Source organism: Chamaea fasciata, unplaced genomic scaffold (assembly GCF_029207755.1).
Source record: "Chamaea fasciata isolate MVZ Bird 193981 ecotype frontalis unplaced genomic scaffold, bChaFas1.0.hap1 SCAF_29, whole genome shotgun sequence".
NCBI classification, from domain to species: domain Eukaryota; kingdom Metazoa; phylum Chordata; class Aves; order Passeriformes; family Sylviidae; genus Chamaea; species Chamaea fasciata.
This window is the reverse complement of record NW_027094114.1, coordinates 2,133,151-2,153,666: the sequence shown is the minus strand read 5'-3', so window position 1 is coordinate 2,153,666 and position 20,516 is coordinate 2,133,151. Positions and strand designations below refer to the sequence as shown.

The window sequence follows — 20,516 nt, the reverse complement described above, 5'->3', positions numbered from 1 at the left end:
TTGTCCACCTCTTTGTTTCGGTTAAGTACTCTCAAGTATCCAACACTTGGTCTCCTTGGTAACTTGTGGGGAAAAAATTCTTTAGAGAAAGAAGGAACAAACCTAACCCCCAACAAAACCCCATTAGGTAACACCATGTTGTCTAGCTTACCCTGGTTTGGATGGCACATGGTTGTGGCTGTATTCCTCCCATTTGCAGGCCCTTATCAAAACATGGGCCCTATAACTAAGGCTACTGGGTCTGTTATCTAGTTTGTTTTATGGGTTGATAATGTCGGAGTCCAGGGCATTCCTCTGGATGCCCTGGGAGGCCACAGACCTGAGCAAGAGGGTTTGAGATCTGTACAGGGGGGTTTTGGAGCTGTACAGGGCGGTTGGAGACCCTGGCACAGAGCTCAGGAAGACACTGTCTTTGACTTCAGTCCATGGGAACGGCTTCCAACATTGAGGGAAGAATTACAAACCACAAAGATGTGAAAAAAGTAGTTTAGTTTGGTATAGGATGAGAAATGATGTAGTTTTGACTTTTTAGAATATAGGTACAAGGGGGACAAGATGGAGGACTTAGGGTGTTGCCCTTAGTTCTTCCTTCTTCTCCCCTGGCCTCCATCTTTTGGTGACGGTGGCACAAAGTAGTTTAAGGAGATTGGATCAGAGTAAAGTTGACCATTTTACTATAGGTGATAGGTATAGGAATATAAGTGTAAACAGGTGATATATAACTTTCTGTATAAAGGGACTGCGACGTCCCACTGTGGGGGGAGTCGCCTCGTGTCCCAGCTGCTCTTCAGATCTCAGCTGGGCACGGAGAACATTTTAAGATATGAAACAATAAACAACGCGAAATATCAAGAGAACAAGACCTTGAGGACTCCGCTTCTTTCTTGCGACCTGGCTCGGGGCTTTCAGAGGGAAAAAAGGCTTTTTACCATCTTTAAGCTCAGGTGAGGAGAACAACCCAACAGATAAGGTGAGGAATTCATGGATTTTTAACTTCTGCTTGAAGTTAAAGCACATAGATACACGGCTATCACACTCTAAGTGTATGTTTTTGGGGTTACTTTAAGAATGGTACTTTTTGTGAGGAAATGACAGCAGGGGAAGTTTTCTCCCAGCCCTTCAACCAGTTCTTTGTGCCTACCCCACCAGCTTCTGAAGGGCTCTGTCAGCCCCTGGAGTGGACACACAGGCTGAGCCAGAGGTGAGAATGGCAGAAGAGGCTGAGCTGAGAGGGACCCAGAGGAATGATGGAGTGCAGGCAATGGCGGCCTGGGCATCCCTGGGAGGGGTGTCCAAAAGCTCGTGGAGCTGCGGCAGCCTCAGGGCTGTGATTATTCCCTGGGGAGCCTGGTCAGTGTCCCAGCCCTCTGTAGGGGAAGGAGCTTTTGCTGCTCTCTGGCCCAGAGCCAGCCTGGCCCAGCCCCAGCCGTTCCCTGGGCTGCTGTCCCTGCTCCCCCGGGGCCCAGGTGGAGCTGCCCCAGCGCCGGCCCTGGCAAGGAGCCGCAGCCCCCGGGGAGCTCCAAGCTGCGTCTGCTGGGCTGTGGCCGAAGGGAGGCAGCGGCCACAGAGCTGCGGGGAAAGGTCCTGGCCCTGGCTCTGGGCTGGGCCGGGGCCACGGGGAGAAAATCAACTTGCAGCTGTGACCCACAGCAGGGATGAGCAGTAATTGCTGGCTGAGAGAGACTCTTGCCAAGGGTCTGCAAGGAGAGGACACAGGGAAGGGCTTTGTGCTGCCGTGCCAGGCCGAGATGGGATGTGGGCATGGACTTGTACCCTGGGAGGGCGGTCGGGCCATGGCCCAGGTTTGCCCAAGAGGCTGCAGCTGCCCCCGAGGTTTTAAGTCCTGGTTGGAAGGGACTTCCTGCCCAGAAGTCATGGGATGGGATGGGATGGGATGGGATGGGATGGGATGGGATGGGATGGGATGGGATGGGATGGGATGGGAAGGAATGGGATGGGAGGGAATGGGATGGGATGGTGTAGGGTACCGTGGGGTAGGGTGGTGTGGAGCGGTGAAATGTGGGGATTGCACTGTGGGGATTGCACTGTGGGGGTGGTAAGAAACTTGGCAGGTGTAGGGATTGCAATGAGGTATTGGGTAGTTTTTGCTCTTGGAGTAGTGGGTCTAGAGGAAGAGAAAGCAAGAGGCACTTTTTGGAGGCTCCTGTTGCTTGTAGCAATTTTGGGGCCTAGAAGTGCATTCTGGGAGATCACAGTGAAATTGGCAAGGCAGAGGTAAAGGTCCCAAGCTGTGCAGGGCTGAGGTTACGTGGCAGTGATTTGGGGAGGATAAGGGCACCACATTACAGAAAGGGAGGAAGGAAGAAAGGAAGGAAGGAGAGAGAGAGAGAGAGAGAGAAAGAAAGAAAGGAAGATTAAATAAAAGGGACGGAGGGACTACTCCCCAAGAAACTACTGGGCAAGATAATATTAGGCAAGAAACTAATCCCCAAGAAACTATTGGGCAGGAAACTACTCCTCTAAAAAGTACTGGGCAACAAAGTGTTTGAAGTGCAATCACTGTGCTGTATGGCAAGACTGCAGGAAAAGAAAGAAGCAGAGAAGGAAGGATAGAAATGTTTGTCCAGACTGTGAAATTATCGCCCTTGTTTTTGCCATGTTCCTGTCTCAGCACGAAGAGCTGGAATTCTGCACCAGAAAATGCAACAGCAGTTACTGAGTTCATCCTAGAGGGTTTCCCAGAGCATGATTCAAGACCGCGGATGTTTTTATCTCAGGTCCTTCTGCTCATGTACCTGACAACAGCGATGGGGAATGAAACCATCCTTTTCCTCCTGTGTGTGGATCACCACCTGCAAACCCCCATGGATGTTTTCATCTGCAGCCTGGCCTTCCTGGAAATCTGGTTTACATCCTCCACAAGCATCAAATGGTTTGTGATGCTGAGTTCTGGTCAGAACACTCTCTCACTAGGCAGCTGCTTTGCCCAAAACTATTTTTATTTTGCCCTGGGCTGCACAGAGTTTTTCCCTGGTTGTCATGTCCTTTGACCGCTGTGTTGCCATCTGCCAGCCTTTGCTCTATGCTGACATCACAAAGCCTCAGCTCTGTGTCCACCTGGGTGTTGCTGCTTGGGTCCTCAGCTTTGTCCTGCTGAGCTACCGCTGCTCTTCCTCTCTGTGCTGTCTTTCTGTGGCTTCAAGATCCCCCATTTCCTCTGGGACAACTCCCCCTTGTTCAAACTGTCCTGCTCTGACACCAGCCTGCTTTGGGAAACAGACTCTGTCTTCTTACCGTGTGTCGTGCTGGGCTCCTTATGTTTGACTCTGGCATTTGACATCTGCGTCCTTTTCTGTGTTCTGCATCTTCCAGCAGCCTCTGGGAGGAAGAAAGCTTTGACCACGTGTTCTTCCCATCCCATCACCTTATCCATTGCCCGTGGGAGCTGCATTGCTCTCTGCACGTGTCCTGCAGAAGATGTTTCCTTGAGGACCAACAGAACTGGAGCTCTGCTGAACACAGTCCTGTTCCCATTCCTAAATCCATTCATCTGCAGCCTTGGGAACAAATCTGTGATCCTGGCCCTGAACAAATCCATTGCCAGGCCAAGAACAAAGCCTTTCCTCTAAGCATGGTGCATTTCTGGAAAGCCATCCCAAGGATCTGGTATCATCTGTTACACAAAACCAATGCCTGTGTGTGCAGCCTCCAAACAGGGCTGCCTCAGGAGATTGATGCTCCTGCTGGGTTGTGTCAGGTTAAGAGAGAAGAGACTCATCTGCACTCCCAGACAGGGCACCAACAATGGCAGCAGGACAAACTCAGTTCATTCTCTGCCCGGGCTGCTCCCGGGCCCATCTCAGGAGAGCCACCAGCTCGTTAAGAGCCCATCTCTGGAACAGAGAAGAGCTCAGAGGAACAGTGGCAAGTGACAATCCAAATTACAGCTCCTGAGCGATGGACACCTTGTCCCAGCTCCTTTCCTGGGACAGCCATCAGCCCTGCTTTGAAACCCCAAAGTTTGAAACTCCAAAGTCACCCTGCCAGTAAAGAAAGACTTTCTCCTGTGCAGTCTAAACCCTCCCTGGTACAGCTTTGAACCATTCTCACACGTTCCATCCCAGGATATCAGGGAGAAGAGAAAGGGAAATGCAGGGCAGAGCCAGGGGGCAGCGAGATGGGAGTGTGCAGCCTGCAGGGACACAGCAGCAGCTGTGGGACAGCGCAGGACAAGCTGTGCTGGACATGGCCAAGGGCCTGGCAGGCCTGGCAGTGCCCAGGAGAAGCCAAGTCTTGGTGCCCTGGGGCACCGCAGGGTCTGTGCCACCAAGGGCTGGGAGGGGACACCTTGTCCTGAGGCCCTGGGGCCTCTTGGCACAGCCCCAGCAAGGCTGGGCACTGTCACCCCCTTGTCCTGCCCTCAGCATCCCCCCACATCCATCCCAGTGGCCCCAGGGATCTGCTGGGACCAGTCCCTGGGGAGCCTTGGTCAGGAATGGCCCTGGGGGGCTCCTCAGTGCTCCCAGGGACTGCAGGTTTTTCAAAGCACTTTGGGATTTGCTTTTGCCTTGGAGTCTCTGAGGGGTTTGTGCAATCACAGCCTCCAATTGTCTGCTGTAATAAGTCCCTTGAGATGTTTTGTCACTAACAACACTCAGTGGGGCTCATTAATGCCTCAAGTTACTCAAGAGTCATTAAAGTACTACTTTTTGACACTGAATCACTCTGAGAGGTTTGTGCAGTCATGGCCTCCAATTATCTGCTGTAATTAGTCCCTAGAGAGGCTTTGTACTGACACTCAGTGGGGCTCATTAATGCTCTGAGATACTCAATGTCTTTTAAGGTACTTTGGGTTTTCCTTCCCACACTCCGTCTCTGAGAGGTTTTTGGGCACTCTTGGCCTCCAGTTCTCTCCTCCAAGGAGTTCATGAGGAGCCTGTGTTGGGGATGGACCTCAGTGGGACCCAGGAATGCTTTGAGACACGTTGGGTTTTTCCTCTGACTTGGACTCCTGGAAAGGTTTGTGCCATCTCCTCTCAGGCCCTGAGGGCTCAGCACCAAATGCACCACGGGGCTCTTTGGGATCAAGCAAGTCCTGATAAACCACGGCTCTGCCTTGACTTCCCTCTGCTCTGGTGCAGTTCATTAGGAAGGTTTTGTACTGCAGTTATGGAGAAAGATTTCAAAGAGCTTCTAAGAAATTCACATTCCTGTTATAAAGAGTGTGTTTTATTACTGTTCTCTTTAGAGGAGAGGTGATTGCAGCATTCTGTGAATTGATATTGATCCAGGGCCTCTCCTCAGAAGGCCTGGCCTGGTCAGAGAAGCTGTGCCTTGAGGTCTGACCCAGTGTGGATAACATTCCCCAAGCCCATCCTGCCTGTCCTCACTCACCTGGGACCTGCTTTGCTCAGAGAGCTGCCTGCACTCAGGCAAAAAACGGCTTTTCTATTTTTGAAGCAATGTAAAACTCTTAATTTTCCCCACTGAAAACAGACACATTCCTCAAGTGTGTGCCAGCCCAAGGGGCCAGCAAAACCACTCCAGCCCTGCCCTGGGCCGGCTGTGAGGGTGGATCAGCATCCCAACCTGCCCTGGGCCACTGCAAGGGGCTGTGGCCATGGACACTGCACTGACTCCACTGCTGGGTTTGGGAGCCACGGCAACCGGGAGCAGGTCAAATGTCCGTGGAAACACTGGGGAGGACTGGGACATACTGGGGGACACTGGGAACACTTTGGGAGACACTGGGACATACTTTGAGTGATACTGGGGGATACTGGGATAAACCGGGGACAATGGCAACACTGTAGGGAAGACTGGGGGATACTGGGGCGTTCCATGAAAGATATTGGGGGAAATTGGAAGGGAATGGGAATGAACTCAGGTGTATTGGGAGGGACTGGGCTGTACTGGTGATGAAATGGGCTGTAAAGGGGGGGACTGAAGGGGCACTGAGGTAAAACTGGGCTTTACTGGGGGCGAACTAGGCTGTACTGGGAAGGACTAGAGGGGTTGAATCGGCTGTTCCCGCCTCCGCAACCTCTCATTTGCCGAGGCTCCCGCCCGTCACCGCCAGCACCCAATCAGTGCCAGGAAACCGGGGCCTCGGGGCGGTGCCTGGTGTCGGTGCCACGTTTCGGTTTTGCCTTCAACTCCCGTCATGCACCGCGGCCCAATTGAGCCCCATTGCACCCCGGACTACAATGCCCGTCATGCCCCGCGCTCCACAGAACCCCGCCCCCGTATCCCCCCTCCACCCATGTGTACCCTAGGTTTCCCCCAGACCGTCCAGGATCCCTAAGTGCCTCCTCAGTATTTATTTGGAACCCCCCAAAATCGTCCGTGACTCCCCTGAATGCTCCCAACCCCAGAGATGTCTGTTAGAGCCACTTCTGGGAATTCATCTCCGATCATCCCCCGTGCTCTCAGAGCTCTGCCGAACACAGTCTCGCGCCGAAAATTCCTGCTGTGCCCCGTGTCCTAAAGCGCCCGCTTCGAGCTCCCCAAGTTCCCCCCAATTCCTCCCGAACCGCACACGTTTCCCCCGAGGGCCTCAAGTCGCGACTCGGACGCAGAAGTGTCCCCCAAGCGCCTTCCCGGACCCGCCACAGCTCGGCTTTATGCACTCCCGGGACTACAGCTCCCAGCATGCTCCGCGGCGCACCCAGAGCCCTATTCCAGCCGTGACTCCATCTCCCGTCATGCCCGCGCCCCCCCCCGACAGCCACTGGAGCTGCGCCTCGAACTCCCGTGATGCTCCTCGTCCCCGTTACACCGTGTTCTACCCGCGCCTACAACTCCCAAAATCCCCCGCGCCCCAGAGAGTCCCCTCAGGGCCCCCCAAGTGCCCCCCCGGACCCCGAAGGGCCCCAGATTCCCCTCCCTGACCTCCAAGTGCCCACCCAGCTCCCTCAGATGTCCTTCAGACCCCCAAATTTTCTTCAAATTCCATCCCCAGGTTTAGAACTGCCCCAAATGTGCCCCAGAAATGTCTCCGTGGACCCCAAAGTGGCCCCTTTTACCCTGTCTGAGAAAACGATAAAGAAGATGACAAAAGGAGTAAAAATAGGACTAATTAGCATAAAGAGGGAGGAATCAATAGCCAGATGTTGTCAATGAATTAATGAAGGGAATTCTGTTACTTAGAACCAATGACCAATAATTTTTTGGGTTGCTAAAAATGTATCGATTTTTTAAAATACATGTAAAACGTAGGTTAAAACATATATAATATTATTTTATATATTTATAAATATTATTATAATTTCCTTAAATTTTTTTTAAAAACGAAAAATTCATAATTTACAAAAATTATTTCAGATGTCAGTTTTTGGTGGATGATTTCAGACACGGTGAGGTTGGGGTGAGGGGCAGGTTGTCCAAACAGGGTCAGCCTGCAAGGGGCTCATTCTCCATGCCTAGACCTCCTAAGGAGACACTCAGCATTAAGATCACTTGGGGAATGTTTCTTTCACCTCTTCAATGGACTGAAAAATAAAAAAAAAAAAAATGCACCCTGGATTAGAAAAAAAATCAGGAGGTGCACTTTGAAATCTTCCTCCATAAGAGAACTCCAAACTGGCTCCAAGCAGCTGCACAAGCCCCGGAGACGAAGACAAGTGAAGGAAGAAAAAGAGGTCGTGACTGCTTTCTGGATTTGAATCAGCCCCATGCTGGATTTGGGGCTGAGTCCACAAGCTCCAGGCACTGAGAGAAGGTTGAAGAAGCTGCTCAAGGAGGCAGAAGCAAAACTCCAAGTCCCTTGGAGCATCCCTGGGCCCCACTGAGGGCAGGGAGTGCCAAAGGCTCCCCAGGGACTGCTGAGAGCAGATCCTTGAGGCCAGGATTGCAGGGAGCCGCAGGCTGTGAGCAGGGAACTGCAATGCTGAGCAAGGCCTGGGCTGGTTGGAGGGAGCAGAAAGGCCAAGCCCTGAGCCCAGGCCTGGCACAGCAGGGCCTGTCCCTCCCGGGTGGCTCGGGGCTGGTTGTGGGGCAGTGGGATGGGAGGGGCAGCAAGGACAAATGGCACAAAGCTGTGTGACACTCCCGATCCTCATGGCACTGCGGGCCAGTGTGACACAGCCGGGCCTCATGGAAACAAGAGGCCATAATGAGCCTGCGGGGCTGTAACACCCCAGAACACTGAAATAATGGGGGTACCCAAAGGTTGTCTTACTCGTGTTTGGTGCACAAGGAGAAATGCCAACCAGATAGTCTCAGGATGAACAGATGCACAGAATATTCTTATTTGCAAGGAACAGTCAAGGATCATAAGTCCAATTCTGAAGTTAATGGCCCATAGAGGGATGGAACCCTAAACCTCGGTGATATTAGCACCATACTTTAACCAACTGAGCTAAGAGGTCAAAGCAACACACAGCTCTACTGGCAAAATATAGAAAATCAAGGAACTTGGAAAACCATTTAATAAAACATCCAACTCAAAATAAAACTCTTATCATAGCAGAAGCTTCATTGACTTAGACCATTTGACCTGGAAACCTTTACAGAATTACAGAATGATAAAATGACTAGATTGGAAGAGACCTCCAAGATCATTGAGTTCAACCCATGTCCCAACACCTCACCTAAGCCATGGCACCTAGTGCCACATCCAGTCTTTTTTAAAACACATCCAGAGATGGTGATTCCACCACCTCTCCAGTCCGATCATTCCAGAACTTTATCACCCTTTCCATAAAAATCTTTTTCCTAATTTCCAACGTATATTTCCCTTTGTGCAGCCTTAAGACTCTGTCCTCTCGTTCTGTCTTTGGCTGCCTGGAGAAAGAGACCAAGCCCCACCTGACTACTAACACATTTCAGGGAGTTGTAGAGAGTGATAAGGTCACCTCTGTGTCTCCTTTTCTCCAGGCTAAACAACCCCATCTCCCTCAGTCGTTCCTCACAGGAGTTATGTTCCAAGCCCCTCACCAGCCTTGTTGCCTCCTCTGGACACATTTAAGCATCTCAAGGTTATTCTTAACTGAGGGCCCAGAAGTGGACACAGCACTCGAGGTGTGGCCTCACCAGTGCCGAGTACAGGAGAAGAATGACCTCCCTGCTCCTGGTGGCCACACCATTCCTGATCCAGGCCAGGTGCCATTGGCCTTCTTGGCAACCTGGGCACACTGCTGCCTCATGTTCAGTTGGCTGTCGACCAGAACCCCCTGGGCACTGTCCAGCCACACCATCCCCAGCCTAGAGCACTGCAGGGGTTATTGTGGCCAAAATGCAGGACTCAGCACTTGGACTTAATAAACTTCACCTTGTTGCATTCTGCCCAGCCATCCAACTCTTCCAGGTCTCTCTGCAGAGCGCTCCTACCTGCCAACAGATCAACAAATGTTCCCAGCTTAGTGTCATCTAAAAATTTACTAATACGAGATTCAATAGCCCCATCCATGTCGTCAATACAAATGTTGAACAGAGCTGGCCCCAGCACAGACCCCTGAGGAACACCCCTGGTGACTGTCTGCCAGCTGGATGCAGCACCCTTCCCCACCACTCTCTGGGCCCGGCCATGCAGCCAGTTGTTAACTCAGCAAAGAGTGCTCCTGTTCAAGCCGTGGGCTGCCAGCTTTTCCAGGAGCGTGCTGTGGGAGACAGTGCCTAAGGCCTTGCTGAAGTCCAAACACACAACATCCACAGCCTTTCCCACATCCACCACACAGGTCACCTGGCCATGAAAGGAGACATAAAAACTGGTCAAACATGACCTACCCCTCCTAAACCCATGCTGGCTGGCTCTGATACCCTGGCCATGACACAATATAAACTGCTCCATGACCTTTACCAGGTACTGAGGTCAGGCTAACTGGCCTATAATTACCAGGATCCTCCTTCCCACCCTTCTTGTGAATGGGTGTCACATTGGCCAGCTTCCAGTCATCTGGAATCTCACCAGTGGGCCAGGACTGTTGGTAAATGATGGAGAGCGGCTTCACAAGCTCATCTGCCAGCTCCCTCATCACCCTGGGGTGGATCCCACCTGGGCCCATTGATCTATGAACATCCAAGCAGCTCAGCAGTTCTCTGAATGCCTCCTCCTGCATACTAAGTTCCCTCCCACATCCAGTACAGAACAAAGGTTGGTCTTCCTATTGCAGTAAATATATTTGAAAAACATTTTTTAATATCCTGTACAAAATTGCCAAATAAAGTTTGAATTGAGCGTTGGACTCCCAAACACTTTTCCTACATGCCCTAGCAATCCCCTTAAATACTCCTTGACCTGACCCTCCTCTTTTTATTCCTAAGTTCCTTCAAAACCTCCTTGCCCATCCAGGCTGGACGTTTGCCTCGTCAGCTCATCTTTTGGCACCCAGGGAAAGCCTGTTTCTCTGCCCTCAAGATCTCTGCTTTGAAGCACGCCCACCTTTCCTGGACTCCTTTGTTTTTAAGGGCTGCTTCCCTAGCAACTCCCTGAATAAGTCTCGTAAATAGGCCAAAGTCTGCTGATTGGAAGTCCAGTGTAAAAGTGTTCTTGATGTTCTTCCTGATTTCACCAAATATCGAGAACTCTATAATTTCATCATCACTGTGTCCCAAGGAGCCTCCAACCACCACATCTCCCACCAGCCCTTCTCTATTTGCAAACAACAGGTCGAACATAGGCCCTCCCCTGGTGGGGCTCACTCACCAGCTGCAACAAAAAGTTGTCCTCCATACACTCCAAAACCTTCCTGGACTGCCTCTTTCCTGCTGTATTAAGTTCCCAGCAGATATCCGGCAGCTTAAAGTCACCTACAAGAACAAGGCCTGGTGATCCTGAAACATTCTTCAGCTGCTTATAGATTAAGTTGTCCACCTCTTCTTCCTGGCTGGGTGGATGATAACAGACTCCCAGCAGGTTCCCCTGGTACCCCGTCCTGTTTTCTTAGGGTACAACAGTAACAATGAAAACCTTACCAAGGGCACAACTCCCAAGTCCACAAGGAAAAGAACAGACAAGCTGTCAAGTTCTTCAAATATTTGTCCTGCTTTGCTGCAAGACTCCTACTGCACACACGGTGTGGAAAGCCAAGGGAAGCTGCAGTTGGTGGCACGTCTTGTGACAGAAGCTGCACCTCGTTCTCCAGGAAGTGTTCTTGGAAAGAGCAGACGGGACTGTGGAGAAGATTCTGGGAAAACTGAAAGAGCTTTTAAGAAATGAAATGAAACTGTAAAGAAGCAATCAAAGATGTCCTTGTCAAATGATTTTGATGCTCCCCTTTTCCATCTTGCACTACTTCTCCATCCCATGAACTACAAATGGATCTCACCTCTAAGATCCATGATTTGGCAAGTTGGAGATGCTGTAAAATACCATGAGCTACACACAATTTGCCTTCCCCTGTTTTTCTTGGAAAGCAATGCTGGAGACACAAGTGCAGTGCTTGGGCCAGGTACGAATTCTGCATTCAGGGAACGTGCTCTGACAGTGTCTGACCCTCAGCAGGGACAATGCACAGCAGCAACCAAGGGGATTGCTCTGCCACAGTGCAGGAGTCAAGACTCTGGGTCTTGGCTCCTGTGGGCAAAGTTCCCGTGTTTGGACAGGCTCGGGGCTGCCCCCGGGGAGCGCGGGGCTCGGCATGGGGCTGAGCGGGCAACGAACAAACGGACCCGGGGAAAAACGGCCCCGGGGCTTTAGTTGCTACGGCAGCAGTGGCAGCAGTGGCAGCAGCAGCGACAGCAGCAGCAGAAAAAGCGACTTTTCTCGACTTCCTCCTGCTTTTCCTCTCCCGCAGTTCCACACCCTCTCCCGATCTCCCTGTCCCGGTGTCCCCGTCCTCTCGCAGTCTCCCTCTCCCCTGCATGGCCGGGCCATGCCCCCGGCCCGCCCCCAGCCCCGGGCGGGGCTGCCCCGTCCCCGCCCCCGGCCCCGGGCCTCCCGCCGCGGTCTCGCCTCCGCCGGTCTCTGGCTGTCCTGGCGATGGCGGTGCTGGACGAGGATCAGTGCCTGGGGCTGCGGCGGCATCGCTGCCCTTTGCCTCCGCCTGTGCCGGGCCCGGCCCCGGCCCCGGCCCCAGCCCCGGCCCCGGCCCCGGCCGCAGCCCCTCCTGGGCCCCGCGGAGGACACACGTGGCGCGGCCCCTCCCACTGCCACCGCTGCTACTTCCCCGGCCCGAGCTCCGCCGCTCGGCAGCGTGGCCGCCGGCCCTGAGCTGCCGCTGTCGCGTTGCCAGGAGCGAACGCCTGGGGATTCCCGGCCTGGGGCGGTTGAGGGGCGCTCAGGGGCTGTTGCTGGCCCCGGGCCAAGCACTGAAAGCCACGTCTCGCCGGCAGGGAAGGCGCAGCAAGGACCTCCAGGAGCAGTACCGGCTGGGTTCACTGCTGGGGCGCGGCGGCTTCGGAAGAGTCTTCGCAGGGACGCGGCTCTCGGACGGCACACCGGTGAGCGGCGGGGCTGGCGGCGGGCGCAGGAGGAGGAGGAGGAGGAGGGCGGAGGAGGAAGAGCATGGGGCTGGGCAGCGTGGGCAGCGAGCTCAGCCCGCTTCTCCCTTTGTCTCTCAGGTGGCCATCAAAAGGGTGCCACGGAACCGCGTCCGGCACTGGGGAGAGCTGGTGAGTGAGCGGGGGCTAGCGGGAGAAGCCGGGGCGTGCCAGGTAGGGACGAGCCGAGGCCCGGCAGGGTGGAAGCTGCCAGGACGCCTCGAAGGAGAGCGCGGGCGTGGGGCCAGTGGAGGGTGCAGAACATCCCGGCCTGGGTGAGGGCTTCCCCACCCCCGGCACGGCCTCAGCCCCACTGACGGCATCATGGTCCTCCCACAGCCCAACGGCACCAGCGCACCGCTGGAGATCGTGCTGCTGGACAGGGTCTCCACTGGCTTCCCTGGTGTCGTCCAGCTGCTGGAGTGGCTTGAGCTCCCCAGTGAAATCGTGATGGTGCTGGAGCGCCCGCAGCGGTGTCAGGACCTCCAGCATTTCATTCGGGCACGGAGGTTCCTGTCCAAGGAGGTGGCGCGGGAGCTGTTTCTCCAGGAGCTGGAGGCCGTGCGGCACTGCACCAGCTGCGGGGTCCTGCACAGAGACATCAAACCAGAGAACATCTTGGTTGACCTGGCCACCGGGCAGGCCAAATTGATCGATTTTGGCTGTGGCACCTACTTTCAAGACACGGCATACACGCAGTTTGCAGGTGAGCCCACGCAAGGATGTGCTCCCAGTTGCTGACATCTCATGGCCCAACATCTCACAGCCCAACCTCGGAGTGGCAGGGGGGATTCTCCCTTTTGCTGCCAGTCAGGGCACTGAGACTTCAGGTGAGTTGCTTTTGAGCAGGGGTGGGTTGGGGCCCAGCTTCCAGCCCTGCTGGCAGCCTTTGCCAGCCACTCTGCCCAGGACTGGGGCTGGGGCAGCCAGCCTGACAGAAACACCCGTGGGTGGGGGTATCAGAGAGTGTGGAGTCAGAACCTGTGCACCAGCCAGTTTGGTGTGCAGGTGAGAAAGGGCTTGGACTGCTCCTCTGGCCTTCTTTGTCTTGTGTTCATAATGTTATTTGGGGCAATGCAGTCAGGGAGGAGGAAGGCATGGTTTTCCTCCTGCTCTGAGTGGGTTTTTTCTTGTTCTGGTCAGGCCTTTCCAGGGCTTCTGCCGCCCTTTTCCTACACCAGTGGTTTCTTTTCCAATGCCAGTTTTTCACACAAGTCTCAGGTCCTGGTTGGAGGGCAGCGGGTCACACCATGTGCCACTGGGGCAGTCCCCACATGCCCAGGGATGCTGGGGCCAGGCTCTGGGAGCAGCAGCATCCCCCTGATGAACTCCATCTGTATTCCATAGGAACACCAGCATACAGCCCCCAGAATGGACCGACTTTGGCTGGTACTATGGCGAGCCAGCTACCATCTGGTCCCTGGGCATGCTCTTGCACCAGATGGTCTGCGGGCAGCACCCTTTCAGGAGTGGCTGGAATATCAGCTGGGGCCAGCTCCCGCTGCCACAACGGCTCTCTCAAGGTGGATCCTCATCTCTGGGCACGGGGGGAACACCAGTGCTGGGAGACAGCAGTTGGCTGCACTGGCAGCTGCTGAGGAGGTGGCACATGTCCTGCTCTCCTGCTCTCCTCCAGAGCAGGGAATTGATGGGAATGTTTAGGCCCAGCTCTGAGCACATCCAGCATGGCCTGGGCATGGGAATATGGGGAAAAGCAGCCAGGGGCCTTCTCCAACTGACTGGCAGTTTCTGGTTTCTCTTCCCAGAGTGCAAGGATCTCATCAGGTGCTGTTTATCCGTGGATGACATGGAAAGGCCTTCATTAGAAGACCTTTTTGGTGATCCTTGGATGCAGGATATTCATCTGGAGTAGAAGAAGGGAGAGAGCCAGAGGCTCATTTTGATGCAGGGCCCTGGTAAGTTCCAGCTGCACACATGCCTTGGCAATCAGAAGCAAAGAAACCCAGACTTTTTTGTGCTGCCTGTGTCACTGCACAGGGGTCATCAGGTGGGCACAGGCAGCCCTTCTGCTGGAGCTGAGCTGCTCTGCCCACCACTGGGGGCTGCCATGCGAGTTGTTTTGGCTTGTGCTGGTTCACTGACAGCTGGGGCCCTGGGCAGAACACTGACAGCCTGGTCTCACCCCCAGGGAAGGAGAAGGAGCCCCTGGAGAAGCTGGACCAGGTGGGGCTGCTGCTGCTGGAGACAGCGAGAACGACAACAAGGATGACAACCTCTTCCTGAACCTGGCCACCAGCAATTGAAGGTGATGGACTTCAATTCTGGCACTTTCTTCAAAGCCAGGCTCCACAGCCAATTTGGAGATGAGTTCACACACAGGGGGATGCTCCCAGATTTGGGCATTGCACAGCCTGGCCAGGAACCAAAGGTTCCCCCCTTTACTGGGGCTGATGCAACTGATTGTTCAGTGGGCTGCCAAGCTGCTTTGTGGCAGGGCTGGGGGCACGGGCTGGGGTGGTTCTGAAATGGGAGTCGGCTCCTGGCCCTGCCAACAGCCACCACCCCCCACCATGCACTGGGCTGGAGCTGTGGCAGCCAGCCCGACACAAACAAAGCCCCAAGGTGGGAGCAGAGGTGGGACTCCAGAACCTGTGCTCGGCTGCTTTGCTTTGCCGGCAAGGAAGGACTTGGGCTGCTCCACTCCCTTTGTTTTCTTTGGGATCACCATTATTTTGGGGGGCAGTGTAGGGGGGGAAGAGTGAAAGCATGGGCTTCCCTCACTGGTGGGTGGGTTTTTCCCTAGCATGCAGGGCATGGGGGCTTCCTCAACCTCTGACAGAGATAGGATCTTTTACCTTTTCCCTTTTTTCTCTTTTTTGTCTGTAATCTCTTTTTGTTAATTTGATGATTGTTTATCTAAAGGAAGCCTTCTAGGTGGTGTCCAGTCTTGACTGGGAAGTGCTTGTGACCAGCTGTGGAGTGGATGAAGGAGAAGGCTGAGGACGTGGTTTGGGAGCAGCTTTTATTCCCGTGGCGGATGGCGTGAGGTGTGTCCCCATCTTGTTGGCACGGGTGGGGTAAGAGCTTTTGGGAGATGGCAGCCAGCACAGGAGCATCCTGCTCTGGGCAGCTGCTGGGGAGGTGGATCTGCCCTGGTTGGCTGCAGGCTGGGCACGTGTCCTGCCCTCCTGCTCTGCTGCCAAAGGCAGCAATGATGGGCAGCTTTGGGCCCCGCTCTGAGCATGGCCAGCATGGCCGGGGCACCGCGGGCGGCTGGGACAAGGGCACAGGAGCCTTCAGCTGACGGGCGGTTTCTGGTTTCTGTCCTTGCAGCCGGGCTCTGCGGATGCTGAGGCTGCTCTGGGCTCTGCCAGGGCTCTGCTGGAGCTCAGCACCGGGCCGGGATCAGCCAAAGAAGAAATGGTGTGACCTGCAGCAGACTTGCCTTGAGCATTTTGGCAATGCAGCTCAAGTTTGCAGAGGGTGCATCTCCAAGGGAAAACATGACACCCCCCAAAATAAACTTGTTTAATACCTTTTGAAATGAAATCAATCTGGGGTAACGCCAAATGACATTTTTCAGCTTGCTCAAACTGTAGCTCAGCCCTTCTCTGAACAGTTCTGTCCCCCACCTGCATTTTCCTTCACAACTGCTCCCTATTTTCCCCCAGTGAGTGCCCAGCTAATTGCAGTCTCCATCACATTATTGCCATCCTTGGTGCCCGTCACCATGAGGAAGACCGAGCCCCAGGCTTAGGGACTCATCCTGTCACTGGCTGAGGGGCAGCAATGCCTCAGAGGTCTGGTGGCATTTTAGTGTCATTCAGAGCTGCTCTCTTGCCCTCAGCTCTCCTCACTGCTGAGTTCCCACTCCCTTTTCCTCATCCTTCCAGCATGATGAGCTCTGTGAAGTCCCGTGAGCCACCCCACTCTTCCCGGCCCACCCACCCACCTCAGTTAGGCTGAAGCTGAAGCTTCTTTGTCTTCTCTGGCACACCAGTGCAGTCCCCTCTGCGGGGAGCCTAGAGCACAGCACACAGCAGTGCAGTCCAGGCTGGACCAGCTGCCCTCCACCCCTGGCTTGGCTGTTTGTGACAACCAAATGCTCCCTGTTTGCAGCTGTCCCTGCAGGATGGCCCAAGGGCAGAGCCCAGCCGGGCTTGCACTGCATCCCCTGGAGCCTGGGGCAGACAGTGGTGCCAGAGCCGAGGTTCATGGGGAGCAGCCAGAGCTGTGGCTTGCAGTCAGTGTTTGCAAGTGTTGTGTTCTCATCTACTGCAGCTCGTGGGGAAAACAACCTGTGTTGCCAGGCCAGCAGTGCCCCTCTGTGCAGGGACAAGGCTGAAGGGCTTTCCCATTCCAGAGGAGCCGGCACTGAGCCTTGGCAGGGCCTGGCAGGGTTGGAGCTGAGTCTCGCCTGCTGTGCGGGACTCGCTGCCCACCAACCGCCCCAACCCGCCATGCTCCGTTCTACAGGGACAGAAGGGTCTGTGTGTGCCAGGGGCTCTGGGATGTCTCTGTGCCCATGGACAGAAGGGTCTGTGTGTGCCAGGGGATCTGGGATGTCTCTGTACCCATGGACAGAAGGGTCTGTGTGTGCCAGGGGCTCTGGGATGTCTCTGTACTTATGGACAGAAGGGTCTATCTATACAAGCGTTTCCATAACATCTTTGTTCCCTTGGGTATGGAATGAACACAGAGTGAAGGTGTCAGTCATGTTGCTTGTGCACTCCTTCCTTTCCATACAAGACACATCTATGCACACCCCCACATACAGATATTTTAAAAGGATAGGGATGGATAGAGATTTCCCACAGAGGTCTAACTTTGGCACAACTCACTTGTTTCCTCATTGGCAGGGAATTTTTTTCCCAGCTCTTTGTGAGTAGGTTTCCAAGAGCTGAGGGGAGCAGCATTCAGAAGCAGTTTCAGGATTTCTAGGCAGGAAATGGAACTGACAACCATCAGTGTAACTCGCCCTATTCATCAGGATGGGCTGCTGATTCTTTAGGAATATGGCACGATGGAGCCACTAGACTTGGAAAAATCCCATCTCTCTGTGGACCTGTGGAAAGTGGGGAGCAGCAGCAAAACTTTGGATCTGCTTTGGGGGACACAAGGTCCAAAGAGCTGTGGTGGCAGAGGGTGACCAGGGCTGGTGGCAGGTGAAGTCCCATTTCATGACATTCATGAATAGAACAGGACGAAGCCCCAGGCACCCAGAAATATTGTGCTGTCTGCATTTTCAGGCCTTTGCCTAGGTGGGCCTGGTGTAATCAGTGCTTAGGTTATTTCCTTTCCTATAGGAAAATAGCTTCATGCAACTGCTCTCCATTGACCTCTTCTGTAAGGTGATGGTGTTGGTAGTGGATGAGGGAAAAAAGCCCCTGAAGACAATTGTCAACAAGAGCCTGCACCTACTTTTAATCTACTGCCGTGATGAGAACCGGCGTGTGGCAAATGTGAGGTTTTGTGCATGCCTGGGAGAGGGCTCAGCTGCCTCCTGCCCTGGTGCCACGCAGGCTGCGTCCTCCTCCAGGCCTTGGCACAGGGATGCGGGTCCCTGTGCCCTGGGCTGTGGTGCCATCTCTGCATCTCTGCTGCTCTTCAGGCCTCTCGGGAAACCCTGCATTGTGCGGCCAAGTTCCTGAAGTGGAGGGATCGAGAGGAGCTACCGACCAAGGAAGATCCGTTGAATATCGATGAGTGTAAGGTAAGGATGCCTTGGAGAAGTGCCAGCCTCAGCCTGGAGAAGATCCGTGGCCGCGGGGCTGGCAGCCGTGGCCCCTGCCCAGTGCTGCACCCAGGGGCTCCGGCCTGCGCCCCACATGCCGCTCCCTTCCCTGGGCCCCGCGGGCTCTTCTCCAGGCTCCTGCGGCCCTGAGCCGGGTGCCCGTGGAGTCCCAGCCCACCAGGGCTGCGGGGCGGGGCGGCACCGCCGCTCCCCGGGCAGCAGCCGGCCCTCTGCCCCCTCCAGAGCCTGGCACCAGCGGCTGCTGGCCGGGCCTCAGGGCCGTGCGGGCAGGGGAGGCGGGGGCTGGGCGCGGCCAGAGCCCGGCCCAGGGGCTGAGCCCACGCCAACCCTTCCCTCCTGCCGCTCTCTCCAGCTGGCAGACGACAGGAGCCAAGCGGCCGAGCACCTGCAGAACCCACAGGAGTCCCTGCCGAAGGCGGCCATGCAGTTCATCGGTAAGCCACAAGTCCAGGCTCCCTCCCCGGCCCGCTGCAGCTCGGCCCCAGCCCCGGCTGCTGCCCCGGCTGCAGCGGCATCCGGGCCCGGCGCCGTGGAGCCCTGCCTGCCCTCGGGGCTGCTGCCGCCCTCTGGCAGCCGTGCCCTGGGGCGGCAGCAGGCGTCAAGGGCCCGGGCTGAGCCCTGCCAGGGCAGGAGGCCGTGTGGCCACAGGGCTGGCAGCGGCGCTGGCAGGGAGCCGTGCTGCTGGGGCCGTGACACGCTCTGCGTTCACAGGCACGGCCGTGCGGTACATGAGGATGTAGCAGGGAGAGCTCCAGCTCATCGCCAGAAGTGAGTGAGGGCAGCGGGTTGTCAGCGGCTCTCTCTGGCAGGGGAAGCTGCACTGCCTGGGCCGAGAGCTGCAGTCCCCGGCTCTGGAGGGCTTTGCTCCTTGTGTGGACGAGGGCTGGAGAGGGCACAACACACAGAGATTTCAGGGGTGCGTGGGGGATTCGTGGCAAGCACCTTCTGGCTGATCCCAATGTCTCCTGCTTCCTTCTGGGTGGGATGGCCCTGGCAGGAAGATCTCCTAGGATTCGCACAGATCCCGGCTCTGACCATGGCTCTTTTCTTCTCTCTTCCAGCCCTTCAAACCAAGAGGCAAGACAGCAGCCCGTCATGCTCTAACCTGCAAAATGAAGCCCATTTTCCCCAACAAGCTCAACAACTGGGGACGTCTTCTGAATCCAGTGAACCAGTGTCCCAAGAACACACCGGGAGACACTGAAGAGGACACCATCTCTCAGTGCTGCTGGAGCTCCATGCAGAGCTGAGGCTGAGCACAATTCCCATGGCTTCAGACCTCTCCCTGTTTGTAGTTACCTCCCTCCCTCCAGCCCTCAGACCCAGCCCATGCCCTTTTGTTCCCTCCACTCTCCACCCCTTTTGACAGCTCTTTCCCTCCCAGCCCTCAAACCCTGCCCATCCCCTTTTGTTCCCTCCACTCTCCACCCCTTTTGACAGCTCTTTCCCTCCCAGCCCTCAAACCCTGCCCATCCCCCCTTATTCCCTCCCAGCTCATCCCTTTGCTTCGCCTTTCATTATTAAAGACTTTGGCTTCTTCACTTTACCTGCGTCTCTGTGGAGCTGAAGCGGCGTAAAAACCTGAGCCCTGGGACACACAGGCCCCTGCTGCCGTCCTCTTCCGCACTGTGTTTTGTGAAGAGACACAGAGAAGCGAGGCCGCGTCAGGCTGGAAAGGTGTCTGTGCTGAATGTCCAGTTCCACAACACTGTGGAGTTTAAGGTCCTACTGAGCAGCCTGAAGCTCCTGGATTTTGGAAGAGCCAACCTGAGTATGCTCTGAACCCAGCTGTGAGGGATTCCATGGCAAGCATCTACAGAAGGCAAAGGAGCTTGGAATGCTGGAAGCTTTCAAGAATAGCTACCTGAAAGCACAGCAGTGCTCCATCGCTGCACAGGGTCAGGGAGAGGGCAGAAGCAGAGACCATCAGGCCTTAACAGGGAGCTTTGGGTGTGCCTTAGGGCAAGTGAAGCAGCAGCAGCACGGTGGCCGAGACTCGGACGCGTGACCGAGCCAATGGCCCGAGTGCCGTCAGGCAGTGCCTGGATCCCGGCTGCGGTTCTGGTCCCCAGAGCTGAGGAATCGCAGCCCCTGCCTCAGAGCCTGTCAGAAAGCCAAGCAAGTGAGAGCAGAGGGAGGGCAGCCTTCCAGTCTCTCCTGGGCATGGCCACAAAGCAGCCCCTGCTCCTCCTTCCTCCGCCTGTGTTGGGGGTGTGCTGATGGCAGCGCCAGCCAGGCTGTGCTCTGTGTTCCAAAGGCTGTGGAGAGCGGGCATGAAAAGTGCTGGGTGCACAGCAGAGAGTCCTGGAAGGTGCTGGCAAGAGCGTCCTGTGGGAACAGGGCTCTGGTCTCTGGCCGGGAAGAGCCTGGTTTTGCTGCTGTGAGCGCAGGCAGGCATCGAGGCAGGTGAAGAGGCAGC

At 55.3% G+C, this 20,516-nt stretch overlaps 2 protein-coding genes across 2 annotated transcripts; both read left to right on the top strand.

Annotated features, from left to right (window-relative positions):
• Positions 1–2,768: 2,768 nt before the first annotated feature.
• Positions 2,769–3,557, top strand: LOC136302575 (olfactory receptor 6E1-like; the record flags this gene model as incomplete). Its single annotated transcript, XM_066206045.1, is given in 3 exon segments — positions 2,769–2,989; positions 2,991–3,121; positions 3,124–3,557. Coding segments are annotated over 3 exon segments (786 nt in total), but the record flags the coding sequence as incomplete, so codon positions are not given.
• An 8,324-nt stretch (positions 3,558–11,881) lies between these two features.
• On the top strand, positions 11,882–20,105 carry LOC136302443 (serine/threonine-protein kinase pim-1-like). Its single transcript, XM_066205937.1, has 8 exons — positions 11,882–11,947; positions 12,235–12,342; positions 12,463–12,513; positions 12,721–13,087; positions 13,192–13,211; positions 17,954–18,055; positions 18,450–18,531; positions 20,059–20,105. Exons 1-8 carry the CDS (start codon positions 11,882–11,884, stop codon positions 20,103–20,105), a joined length of 843 nt encoding a protein of 280 aa, XP_066062034.1.
• Positions 20,106–20,516: the final 411 nt, after the last annotated feature.